This window comes from Pistacia vera, unplaced genomic scaffold (genome assembly GCF_008641045.1).
Source record: "Pistacia vera cultivar Batoury unplaced genomic scaffold, PisVer_v2 Contig290, whole genome shotgun sequence".
Lineage (NCBI taxonomy): Eukaryota > Viridiplantae > Streptophyta > Magnoliopsida > Sapindales > Anacardiaceae > Pistacia > Pistacia vera.
Window position 1 is genome coordinate 656,583 of NW_022196102.1, and position 13,255 is coordinate 669,837.

Below are 13,255 nucleotides of genomic sequence, written 5' to 3' on the forward strand. Positions count from 1 at the left end.
ATTATTCTTTCCAGCAAGACCTAAAGCACTTTTCATTTATACTTTTTTAGAAAATGTGGCTTTACCATGAAAACTCGCAAACAACATAGTACTGAAAGATAATATATAGACCATGTTGATTCAATCGATTATACTTTTTGCTCTTGTCAAGTATCTAACTCTGAAAAGAAAGACAAGATTGAAAAATTAATGGTGGAGTTTATATTCAGATTCTCATAAAAGAATAAAAATATATGTTGTAAGAATCAAACCACTCACCTTGTGAAGAGTAGCACTTGAAGTCACTAATTTCTTCTTCTTGGATGGGTTCTCTTCACTTTTGCTATGATTCTGAGCCTCACTCTTTCAACCATTAATACAAACCATAAAGGTTTTCCTATTGTGAATACAATATATCCCATAGACAAGCTTATTACCAATCCGGATCCGTAACCCATCAAAATGATTTTCCAATCAAACCAGTTCAAATCAGCGTCTCCTTCATGGTAGATGGACGGTATTGGTGATGATGGTACATCATTACCACATTTCTTTGACAATGGGGATCCACACAACCCCAAGTTTCCTTTGTAGGAGTCATTTTGAAATGTATTGAATTGATTTCCTTTATGTATAGATCCCATAAGCTGGTTGTATGAAAGATTTAACTCAGAAAGAAATGTCAGACTTGCCAACTGATTAGGTATCTGTCCAATAAGCTTGTTGAAGGAGAGGTCTAATGATTCAAGACTTGTCAAATTTCCCAATAATGGTGGAATATGACCTCTAATGTTATTATGAGAAAAGTTGAGGATTTGGAGGAAATTAAGCTTTACAATTACTGTTGGTATTTGCCCTTGAAATTGGTTGCTTGACAAATCCATCATTACAAAAATGGTTAGAATCTTGTCTATTTTTCTATCAACGCCTTTTACCGTCAAACTAATGGAATAGTATTGAACATACATTGGCCTTTTCCAATAAAGGGGGTCATATGCTCCTGGATCTTCTCTTATATATTCCAATTCACCTTTAGGATTCTTACCACCCATCATATTAAATTTCTCAAAATATCTTGTTGGCAAAATACCTGTGAATTGATTGTGAGAGAGGTCAAGTATTCGCAACTTAGGAAATGCTAATCTTGTCTTGGGTTCGCCAATGAAACCATGAAATCTATTAGATCTCAAAATTAGAACTTGCAATTCCGGAAGGTTTGCCAACCAATAAGGAAAAGTATCATTGATCATGTTGTTTCCAACATTTAGAACTTCCAAGCGACTACAGTTAACCAAAGTATGTGGTAATGACCCTTCCAACTTGTTGCCATTAAGGTCAAGGTATTGAATAAAGTCATTAGCTAATGATTGTGGGATGGTACCATGGAAATTGTTCATTTGTAGATGCAAGATTGAAAGGCTATCAGAGTTTCCTAGACATTGAGGTATGGTTCCACTCAATCCATTGTAAGACAGATCAAGATATACAATAGAGTTCGAGTTGCAAATGAACGGAGCAATCTCTCCACTCAACGTATTGTTGGAAACTAATAAGGTGACCATGTTAGGTGCATCTAGCATCAGAAATGGGCCTTGAAGCTAGTTGGATTGAAGGTCAAGAACAGCTAGGTCCATCAAGGAAACTTTTCCAAAAGGGACAAAACTTGTCAGAAAATTGTGAGAGAGATTCAAATAGTATAAATTGTGAAACAATTCCAATTGTTTTTGAGAAATCTGGCCGAGAATTCCATTGTTTGAAAGGTCTAAATCTGTCAAGTTTTCTGAGGTTCCTAAGAAGAAAGGGAATTCGGTTATGTTGCAAGATGAGAAACTGAACTCCTCAAGCTTAGGCAAGGTAATGTTGGCCTTTTTTGGGGTAGCTAAAGATAGTAAGGTGTTATGGGAGAGGTCAATCGTAGTTATGTTTTTGAGCTTGGACAACATTTCTGGTTTCACAATGCCACTCAAATTATTGAAAGAAAGGTTAAGGTATATAAGGTTTAAAAGTTCAAACATGGAATTTGGAATTGAACCTTGAATTTGGTTATTCATTAAAGAAACAGATGTCATAGAACCAGGCTGCTGGAACTCCTCAATCGGACCTGTGAGTTTGTTATTGCTAAGGTCCAATAGCGCCAAAGATGGCAGAGTAAACAACGAAGATGGAACTCTTCCATGGAGAAAATTATGAGATAGGTCGAGAGAAAATAGATTTGAAAGACCACTTACTTGATATGGAATAAGACCTTCAAATTGGTTTGTGGAAAGTCTAAAGTCGAAAGTTGTGGGAGGTTGAATGCTGATGATGGCAACTGACCACTGAAATTGTTGAATGAAAGATCTAGATCGGTTAATTTGCTGAGGTTGCCAAAAACATCTGGAATCTGCCCTGAAAAACTGTTGAGACTGAGATCTAAACTTCTGAGCTGACTGAGCTTAGATAATGACATTACAACTTCGCCTGTAAAAGAATTGCCTGCCAAATCCAAAGAAGTGATATTCGTGCAATTCCAAAGTGATGTTGGAATTGAACCTGTGAATCCAATCGAACGAAGAGCCAACACATTCAAGTATCTAAGATTGCCAATTTTGTTAGGCAATTTTCCAGAGAAACTTGTGAAAGAGAGATCCAATACATTCAAGTATATAAGATCGCCGACTGCGTCCGGTAATTGTCCTGAGAAATTTGTCGTAGAGAGATCAAAGAATCTAAGGGAACTGCTCCAGTTAGAGTTTGGTAAATTACCTCTAAGATCTTCATTTCCGGTGAAACTCAACTTCTGGAGGAATGGAAGGCGGAAAACATCATTTGGAAACCTGCCTTGAAGACCAGTACCGCCAACTAAAAGAGATATCAAAGTAGAAGACAAGTTCAGCAAGGAGCCAGGTGCAACTGAAGACAAATCCACAGCATTAAGATGAAGATATCTTAATTTTGTTAGATTCTGTAAGTGCTTATTAAAAACATGTTGGCTCAATTCAGGTAATCGAAGGGAAGAAATATCACTAGAGAGGTCAAGCAAAGCAAGTTTAGATAGGTGAAAGATTTCAGTTGGAACTACGCCATGGAATCCGGAGAAAGAAAGGTTAAGATGTGTTAATTTCGTGAATTGACCAAACTTGGATGAGATTGTGGATTGACTGAAGTCATTACAAGCAAGCTTGAGCTTTTGGAGATTGTGAAGGAGGAAGAGACTTCTATTGTCATTGACAGTGCCACGAATCCAACTAGAAGAAAGGTCAAGGTCAATCACATGACCTGTGCAGCTATCACAAGTGACCCCATCCCATAAGCAGCAATCACTTCCCTCTTTCCAAGAATCTGTCTTAGGATAATTATATTCTTCGTAAGGATAGGAAAAAGAACTATCAATTTTTAAGGTGCTCTTGAAATGGAGTAAGGCAGAGCTTTGTTCAAGGGAGCAAAGTTTGATTGAACGAGAAGAAGAGTTATAAGGAGATGAGGAAATGGCTTGAAAACTCAAGTCCAGCAGGAAAAGGCAGGGAAGTAGATAGTGCCATGATAGCCTCCACATGTTTTTCACAGGAAACAGAAGAAATTGCATAAAATTGTTGAGAGAGATGATAAGTGAAGATGAAATGTCTATGTATATATAGATATATAAAAAGAGAAAAATGTAACCAAGTCTTGGTCATGTACTGATGTCTACTCCATGGACTTAGAATTTTATTATGATGACTTTGAATTAGATGATTCATATATCATGATTGGTATAAATTAAGAACAAATTCAAAGTGGGATTCACTATTGTAAAGAGACAGCTGTCATATCACCAAGTCTTGGTCATGCACTGATGTCTATCCCATCAAGTCTTTGGTCAAGCACTAACGAGGTACTACTNAGGGAGATCCAAGAATCTAAGGGAACTGCTCTAGTTAGAGTTTGGTAAATTACCTCTAAGATCTTCATTGTCAGCCAAACTCAACTTCTGGAGGAACGGAATGCAGAAAACATCATTTGGAAACTTGCCATTCAGATAAGAACCGCCAACTGAAAGAGATATCAGAGTAGAAGACAAGTTCAGCAAGGAGCCAGGTGCAACTGAAGACAAATTCACACCATCGAGATGAAGATATCTTAATTTTGTAAGATTCTGTAAGTGCTTATTAAAAACATGTTGGCTCAATTCAGGTAATCGAAGGGAAAAAACATCACCAGAGAGGTCAAGCGAAACAAGTTTAGATAGGTGATAGATTTCAGTTGGAATTACGCCATAGAAACCAGAGAAAGAAAGGTTAAGATGTGTTAATTTCGTGAATTGACCAAACTTGGATGAGATTGTGGATTCACTGAAATTATTACAAGCAAGCTTGAGCTTCTAGAGATTGTGAAGGAGGAAGAGACTACTATTGCCATTGATAGTGCCATGGATCAAACTAGAAGAAAGTTCAAGGCCAATGACATGACCTGTGTAGCTATCACAAGTGACCCCATCCCATGAGCAGCAATCACTTCCCTCTCTCCAAGAATCTGTCTTAGGATAATAATACTCTTCGCAAGGATAGGAAGAATAACTATCAATTTTTAAGGTGCTCTTGAAATGGAGTAAGGCAGAGCTTTGTTCAAGGGAGCAAAATTTGATTGAACGAGAAAAAGAGTTATGAGGAGATGACGAAATGGCTTGAAAATTCATGTCCAACAGGAAGAGGCAAGGAAGGAGATAGTGCCATGATAGCCCCCACATGTTTTTCATAGAAACAGAAGAAATTGCATAAAATTGTTGAGAGAGATGAGAAGCGAAGTTGAAATGTCTATGTATATATAGATAAATAAAAAGAGAAAAATGTAACCAAGTCTTGGTCATGCACTGATGTCTACTCCATGTACTTAGAATTTTATTATGATGACTTTGAATTAGATGATTCATGTATCATGATTGGTATAAATTGGGAACAAAATTCAAAGTGGGATTCACCATTGTAAAGAGACAGCTGTCATATCACCAAGTCTTGGTCGTGCTATGAGGTCTACTCCATCAAGTCTTTGGTCAAGCACTAACGAGGTACAACTGGATTTAGTCCTGACCATCCAAGGGCTCCTTTTCTGCGTTCTAATAAGAAAATACCACAAATGTCTTACATGGATTGGATTCAACAGCTAACAGTAATGTTAATGTTGGCAAAACGTCTCCCTAAAAAAACAATGTAAAGAAATTTTCTTGATAAATTTCATCAGCAGAGAATTTCTATCAAGAAATGGATGCCACTGCTGTTGCAGAGGAGTGATTTATGAGTATTCAAATAATGATGGAGTATTATCTATAAGGTTATTGTGAGATAAGATTTAGGATATACAAATTCTGCCACAATTTTGATTCCATTTGGGTAATTTGGCCAGAAATTTTGTTGTTGGAAATGTCCAAAATTTGCAAATTTTTTGCGGTCCTTAAGAAACTTGGGAATTGAGTTAAGTTAGAAGAAAGGTCTATTGATTGCAAAGACGGTAGCGTAAACAACCAATCTGATATCCTACTAGTTAGAAAATTATCAGATAAGCTGAATTTAGTTAGATCTGAAAGGCCACTTGCATCATTTGAACATAAACAGTTTTGAAAAGGTCGATATATATANAATTAGAGGAAAAAGAAACCCAGAATTTAAAAGTCAAGAATTAATGGGAAATTCGGTCAAAATTTGAGAAATGAAAAGATTGAGATATGTACAAGAATTTATGGGTTTTGGCCCTTTTGGGATTGAGTTTATTAGTGAAAGTGAAAAATGAAGAAGGGATATAAAGGGAATATAGGGTTTTGCTGAGGGTAAGAGAGGGAGAAGATTTTGGGCCTTTTGGGATATAGCTGAAATGGGAGATTTAGAGAAGTGAAAGTGGAAACTCTTCTATATTCAACCATTACTAGGATTGCCCTGAGTAAGTTCTAAAATTACAACTATATCCTTACTTATTTTAAATAATATAAGAAACTCTCTGAATACCACGATTAATAAAACACAATAGGATTAAACAGAATTAGAGATAAATTTGTAAAGCACAAAGTTTCTTCAATACATAACTTATTCACTAAAAAATCCCATGAATGCAAGGATTAAAATTCAAGAGCCTAATATTCAAATATTCAGGCTGGCAAAAGTTCTCATGCAAAAGCTTAAAAATAAAACACTTACGATAGAATCAGGAAAAACATAAGATTATCATCAACTTGAAGCACTTCACAACACAAATAACAAACAAATTATTATTTTTTTCCAACACCACTTGAAGCACTTTTGATTTATGCTTTTTTCTGAAAAATGTGGCTTTACCATGAAAACTTGCAAAATAACATACTGGTGAAAGATAATAGATAGATCATGTTGATTCAATCGATTGTTCTTGTCAAGTGTCTAGCTCTGAAAAGAAAGAAAAGGTTAAAAATTAATAGTGGAGTTTATATTCAGATTCTTGAAGAAGCATAAAAATATATGATGTAAAAACCGAAGCGCTCACCTCTTAAGAGCAACGCTTGAAGTCACTAATTTCTTCTTCTTGGTTGGGTTCTCTTCACTCTTGTTATGATTCTGAGCCTCAATCTTTCAACCATTATTACAAACCATAGAGGTTTTCCTATTGTGAATGCAATGTATCCCATAGACAAGCCTATTATCAATCCGCATCCGTAACCCATCAAAGCGATTTTCCAATCGAACCAGCTCGAACCATCGTCTCCTTCATGGTAGATGGACGGTATTGGTGAGGGCAGCTCATCATCCCCACATTTCTTTGACAACGGGAGTCCACACAACCCAAAGTTTCCAATGTAGGAATCATTTTGAAATGTATTAAATTGACTTCCTTGAGGTATAGAGCCTACCAATCGGTTGTATGAAAGATTCAACACAGAAAGAAANTGCTTACTTGGTTTGATGCAAAAAAAATTACTGAAACCAGTGCCTACGTTTTGACCTTGATATATATTCACCTTCTGCTTCAGTCTTCGTTTTCTTATGCGTTTCGAAAAATATAGCTTCTTAATTGGTTGATGCAGTGGGGAAATGCCTAAGTTCATTTGACTCCACAAAATTAAATATTCGACAAAACAATTCTACCTAAATAAATCATTTCATGATCAATTTAAAGAAAATTAGCAAGTAGAGCAGGACTGACTTATTATACCAATAGAATTTCTACATTCAACTAACATGGGGCCTTATATGGAGAGAAAATAGGCATGGAAATTAATATATAAACTATGATGTTATGACCATAAGTTTTAAGGACTATCTATGTCACTCTCATTCAGAAGACTTTAAAATTACATGAATTCCACTCTGTTTTCTCTCATTTCAATTTTTGGTACTAAATTTTGCATCATTCGAACATGAACAATTTGACAATTTAACATCACTTGCACGGTAGAAGTTGAAATTGTCATTTTTGGTGCTAAAATGGTCTCCAATTTACACAAAAGTCTTGATTATATGTTTTCATTTTCCACACGCCTTCGATTAAGTTTAAAAGCAGAAATATATATATTTTATGCACCATGTAGAGTAAAGTTTGAAATAGAAAATCACCAAGTTACCATGCATGGAAAAAAGAAAACGTGTAAAGTACTGTCTAAGTCATATTCAAGATAATTTGAATCCTATTCTGATATGAATTTACGTGGATAAGCTTCAAAATATCTTATTACACGTGTATTTTAATTCATGCATGGTCAAGACCTACTCTTCTATTACATTTTTATTTATTGACAATCAATCACAAATTTTGTACATGTAATAATAAATATAGATCTTTTGATTTGACAATCATACAATCTTTTTAGCTCATGCAGTGAGGAAGGGGGTAGACTGTAGAGGATTGATTATTTCAATCATTTATTCAGCACTAATTTCTTGGTCTACTACTACAATAATTTAATGTGTCTACTTTCCAACACTCATATTAATTATAGTATATTAATATAAAGATTGTTCCATATGAAGAAAAAAAATATCACTTTAAATGCATTATTCTATTTTTTTCTCTTAGATTTTGGTAAGTCATCGTAGGAAAAGAAAAAAATGGATATTTATAGCTAAAACTCACTTTCTTGGTTGATAAGTTGTCTATAAAACTAAAATATATATATATATATATATATATTATATATATATATATATATATATATATATATATATGGTTCATATTTGATACATTTGGAAAGTTTTGTATTACTAAAGTTGGTCACTTTCCCAGTTTCTTGACTGTAACCTCTAGTCGTAAGCATAGTTTTATCCATTCCACTTTCTCCAGATTGGAGATGTTTATGAATATAATTGTGAGAGAGAAATATTGATGACTGAATGAATGATATAATTTTTTACTTAAAAGAGAAAGTTACTGTGTTGGTAGATGTTAAACAATATTAGAACGGACGGGCTCAAGCAATGGCTGACTAAAATTGTTCAAAATAAAATATTCAAATCAAACCAGTATCATTCATAGTTTTAGCTCTCAAATTATTATGAATTCAGAAGTAAAATTCTAAGCACATAATATACGAATTCTTAAAGATCCGTAGAGAGTTTCCTGTTTCTATTGTTCTGCAACTATTCGCCTCAAACAAAAGTTGGAAAATAAAAATGGGAATAAAATAAGTCTTACACCTCATAAACCAGACTTAGATTAAGATCATGTTCCCTTTTTGTGAATAGAAAATTAACTGCACTGAAGAAACAGGGCAGGGTCACGCAATGGCCTACTGTTTGCGCCATTATTATTATTATTATTTTTCTACAAATGTTAGCTAACACACAATTATCTAGCTTCGAGTTCACCAATGATCATGTGTGGAGATTTAATCGAATGCTAACAAACCTAAATCCCTATGAAGCAAAAATAAACGAACAAATAACAAATAATAAACCACACACAAACACAAGATTTATAGTGGTTCACTCTCTGTATGAGAACTACGTCCACTTTATGCGAATTTCACTATAAGAAGACAAAAATTACAAAAGTCTTTCACAAGCCTCAACAATCGATACTCTCACTAAACCTCTTTTTGGTGGCTCTCACTTTTAATCTTGTATTGTCTTTTATGTGTACTCAATTATTTAACTCTAGGATTTAACATACCGGAATAGGCCATACAAAAAATAGTTATACAATAAACTAACTACGCAAACCGAAAATCTTAAGATACAACAAGTTAATGTCATTCTAAAGCATAGTACAATTTTACTTTGCCAAATTGCGGGAAACCGGGCTTATCATATACCAAGTTAACGCTCTCTCCCAATTCTTCAATTCCTTGGAATCAAATCCTGGAGTCTGCAAATGGAAATGACAGGAGTGATTTCGCAACAGAGTACTAATTAAAATTTCAAACTATTGGTACACACATCTCGTCACACTATAACAAAGTTTGCATTGATGAAACAAACATTCCTCTGCAATTTTGAAACATACTTACACTAGAAACTTGTAAGAACTATTATTTTCTTCCATGTGTCTCTTGTTTTGGCCTTCTCCCCTTTTGACGATGTCCCTCCTTCAACGATCCTACAAGCCACCGGGCTTTCCTGTTGAGAACAAAAGATACTCTGATCATCATTCCAAACATCATTCCACATCCATAGCCTATCACATCAATTTCCAATCAAGGCCATTGTATGGAGTGTATCATCTTACAATTTTGAGGTTGGTTGTAATGTCTCATATCTTCTGTATTCTTTTGACAGTGAAATCCGCACAACCACAAGTTTCCAGTGTATAAAGTATTTCCGAAGGTATCAAAGCGCACTGCCTATGGAATGGGTCCCGTGAGTTGGTTTTGAGACAAGTCTAGCACCCAGAGAAAATTTAAATTTGCCAACTGCCACAGAATTTTTCCAACAAGCTAAACATTCATAAAACTTAAAAAGTTCACAATAGAAAGAACAAACATATGAAAGTTCCCCTGGTGATGTCTGATGGATGTTGCGGCCCCCTGCTTGCAAGAAACAGGGCTATCTGTTACAAGAAGAGCATTGTGCTTTTATTTGCTTATCTATTAATTATAGGCGAACTCTGTTATAAGAGATCAAGTTGGTTTTATCTATTAAACCCCTATTCTTATGGTGAAAACTGAAATTTCAGAAGCAATTGCCTTCATCCAAATAATATGGGTCCTTAAATGAGAAAAAAAATAGGTATATATTATAGCACTTTTAATTCATTATTTTTAAAATTCTCATAATTACAAAGATTTGAGTGCTTCTCCTCACACAAACTAAACAGAAAATGCTGATGAATGATAGAAATGGTGTTATGTTTTGAAGATGGCAAATTAAATTACTCATGGCATGGTTCATGACTTAATATTGTTATAAAACTGAAGTTACCCGCATTGAAGAAACAGGGCAAAGCCCAAGAGCCAGATGCCCCATAAATTATTATTTGAATAAATATCACAACTTCCAACAATTTGTAAATTTGTAAATGCATTATAATATTCCCAGTTGTATTAGTACGTACCATAAACAATTATTACTCAAAATTTTAATTTTGTAAATTTGTAACAACTATAGTTGATTCTTTTGGTACTGATAACAAGTTGTGTATCATAGTGTATTTTTAAAATACAAAAAATGCATCAAAAACAACTATAAATAGATTAAATAAAATATTATAAATGAATATTAAAGATTTAATAGATCATATTCCTGGCTACGGCTATGGTGGGAAGTAGGCCAGATAGAGAAGTAAGAATGTAAAGGTTCTAGAAATGATCCCTGAGAACTTATAACCACAACTTAATGTGATAGAGCTTCCACAAGAGTAAATGTAGCACAAAAGGATCAAGACCATACCTCGAGTTTGTAGATCAGATGCTTTTCCTTCAATTCTTGGCGGTCAGATCCAGATTCATAATGTTCTTCGTTTTCTTTCTGGTTTTCCTTTTCAAGGACCACTTTCACACTCTCACGGGTCCTTGGGATGTATCCAAAGGCCTCACATATAAAACCTGATACCGCCTCATACTGATGACCCTATAAAATAATAGGAAAGAAAAGGTAACTAGATATGTGAAATTAAGCAATCATGGACACTTAAAACAACATATAATCAAGTCTTTCTTCAGTTGAAGCATAAGATAGAAGCCCTAATATGCATGACAAAGACTGTTGCAATATAGCTTTTACCCATTGCAAGCAATGCATAACTGAGCAGTTAAATAGTCCCAGATCAGTCCACAAATCATGGTAAAAAATATCAAGTATATTATTGTGCTTAATCAAATTCTTTTCAGTCATAATGAAATATTACTAAACTATCATAATAATGACACTTTTGCCTTTATCTGTGCTGGTCTCATCCCCTCCCCACACACCCCCAACCACACCACCACCCCCCATCAACAGGTCTCTACATATGAAAGGGAATTGAATATACTTCACAATTATAAATGTGACAAGGTAATCCTGCCCCGGTAAGTACTTCACATGCTAGCTGATAAATACGCATTTTAACATAAACATCACAGTGGCAGTAACAACAGCATGAACACAGCATTACCAGAAGAAACATCATACCTCTGGCATTTTGATATTTAAGTCTTCAGAGAGCTGATCAATACATGTATTAGCATCCACATCATATATTCCCTCTGCTCGCATCACATCATATATTCCCTCTGCTCGCATCACATCATTTAGCAATGCTAGTACAAAGACAAAATTAACAGTCAGATTTACTTTTGAATCATTTTCGTCAAAGATTTCACCAACAAATTCTTAGTTTGGTTCACAACCTGCTTTCAGAGTCTCCCAACAAAAAAAAAAAAAAAAAAAAAAAAAAGATTATTAGGCCATCAAAGCTGAAGGTCAAAGGTAGTTATTGAGTTACCAAGCAACCCTTTAACATAAATGTTTAATGAAAAACTAGTTCTAACTTAGTTTGATTCAGACATGAGTGTGTATATACCCCCACAGTTTCCACCATACCCTTAGAACCACAGCCATATGAAGTATGATGTGGAAGATACAAAAAGATAAAAAAATAGCAATGATTATCTTTTCACCAAAAAATAAAAGTCAGATAGGATACATTCTCCTTTCAGACCAAGAGCTTTTAGCATTCCCATTGATAGATATGTAACAACTCTTCCCACAGGTAATAGTACAAGGAAAGCCATGCCACTGGCCTGACCTAAAGCATTGCAAAGTCAAATAGAGCTCAGACAGTAACACAGCAAAGCATGGAAACCGACAGAACGACATTAGATAGGTTGGGAAAAAACAAGTGAAAGCCAAATCTATTAGAAAATAGAGATGCCCTATTTAGATTGATGAAAATGAAATATTAATTTTTAAATTACAACAAACCTAGCAACCTCTGGGCATTATGAACAACAATACTTTTTGGAGTATTTCAGTGAGAAGTAAACGGACACCTAATATATTCAGGAAATGGAAAACTGGTTAAAGCAATTGAAATAAGGTATAGAATCTGTGTGTATCTGCATCAGTTTTTAATCCATAGACAACATGAATTGTTTTCAATGAGGACAAATACTCAGGTTTGATGGCACCTATCTCCTGAGCACTAACTTAGATGTCGACATAACCACTGCCTGGCAATTCAATATGAGTTCATAATATATTGCATGTCCTTAAAAGGAGAACGTTATACTTACAGTCATTACTCCTGTTGCGCACTGACACCAGCCTCACCAAATAAAGCTGTTGCTGCTCTGTGCTAACGCAGTGGCTCCAATATTAGCCACACTGAATATGTAACTAGATCTATAAAGAACTAATTTTCAAACTCAATATGAAAGAAAAGAATAGTTACGCTTACATTAAGGGGGGGGTAGAACTTGTGCCAATGAGAATAGTCGTCAAAAACCGAGTAACATCACGCAAAGCATTTATGACACCATTATCAGCTCTTTTTCTGCCAATTACGCACCTGATTCACGAATAATATCAAATGGCCAATTAGAACAAATAAACTATTTGAAGAGATGGCAATCATCTACTTACACCAAAAGTACATATGATGTTTCAGTTAACATCCTTTATGCTGAAACAGGTAAGTGGTTTATGATTCAAAGAGCTTGCGCTTTTTATTAGTCCAATATTCTCATCGCTATCCCTCAACACAGCCAACTAAACCCAAAAACAAAGAAAAGCATTCAAAACACCTCACGGACACAGTCTAATATTGTACCCAACATTATAATGTACTTTATAAGCATATGATAAAGCAGCATAGATAAATAAAATAAATAATTTGTTCTTTTCAAAATAATAACACAAGTTGAAATAAACCACCAACATCAAAA

General features: G+C 34.7%; 3 protein-coding genes across 3 annotated transcripts in view; all 3 read right to left on the minus strand.

Moving 5' to 3' along the window:
• Window positions 1-154: 154 nt before the first annotated feature.
• Window positions 155-1,541, minus strand: LOC116134694 (receptor-like protein 34). Its single transcript, XM_031420363.1, has 3 exons — window positions 417-1,541; window positions 259-342; window positions 155-160 (listed from the first exon to the last, which is right to left on the minus strand). The coding sequence occupies exons 1-3, from the start codon at window positions 1,539-1,541 to the stop codon at window positions 155-157; spliced, it is 1,215 nt and encodes a 404-aa protein (XP_031276223.1).
• A 36-nt stretch (window positions 1,542-1,577) lies between these two features.
• On the minus strand, window positions 1,578-3,514 carry LOC116134696 (receptor-like protein 9DC3). Its single transcript, XM_031420364.1, has 2 exons — window positions 2,208-3,514; window positions 1,578-2,097 (listed from the first exon to the last, which is right to left on the minus strand). The coding sequence occupies exons 1-2, from the start codon at window positions 3,512-3,514 to the stop codon at window positions 1,578-1,580; spliced, it is 1,827 nt and encodes a 608-aa protein (XP_031276224.1).
• Window positions 3,515-9,401: 5,887 nt separating this feature from the next.
• Window positions 9,402-13,255, minus strand: part of LOC116134697 — a 35,227-nt gene continuing 31,373 nt past the window's right edge. Inside the window, exons 17-19 of the mRNA XM_031420365.1 lie at window positions 10,779-10,899; window positions 9,857-9,916; window positions 9,402-9,509 (exon numbers count right to left, since the gene is read on the minus strand). Coding sequence (XP_031276225.1) covers window positions 9,402-9,509; window positions 9,857-9,916; window positions 10,779-10,899 — 289 coding nt within the window. The remainder of the gene's footprint in view (window positions 9,510-9,856; window positions 9,917-10,778; window positions 10,900-13,255) is intronic.

Excerpts from the sequence above, each read along its gene's own strand:
- LOC116134694 (XM_031420363.1), bottom strand. The coding sequence starts at position 1,541 with ATGGTCACCTTATTAGTTTCCAACAATACGTTGAGTGGAGAGATTGCT. Across the intron at positions 343-416 it reads TGGGTTACGGATCCGGATTG|AGTGAGGCTCAGAATCATAG; the intron begins GTAATAAGCTTG and ends AATGGTTGAAAG.
- LOC116134696 (XM_031420364.1), bottom strand. The coding sequence starts at position 3,514 with ATGTGGAGGCTATCATGGCACTATCTACTTCCCTGCCTTTTCCTGCTG. Across the intron at positions 2,098-2,207 it reads AAGGTCTTATTCCATATCAA|CAATAACAAACTCACAGGTC; the intron begins GTAAGTGGTCTT and ends ATTGGACCTTAG.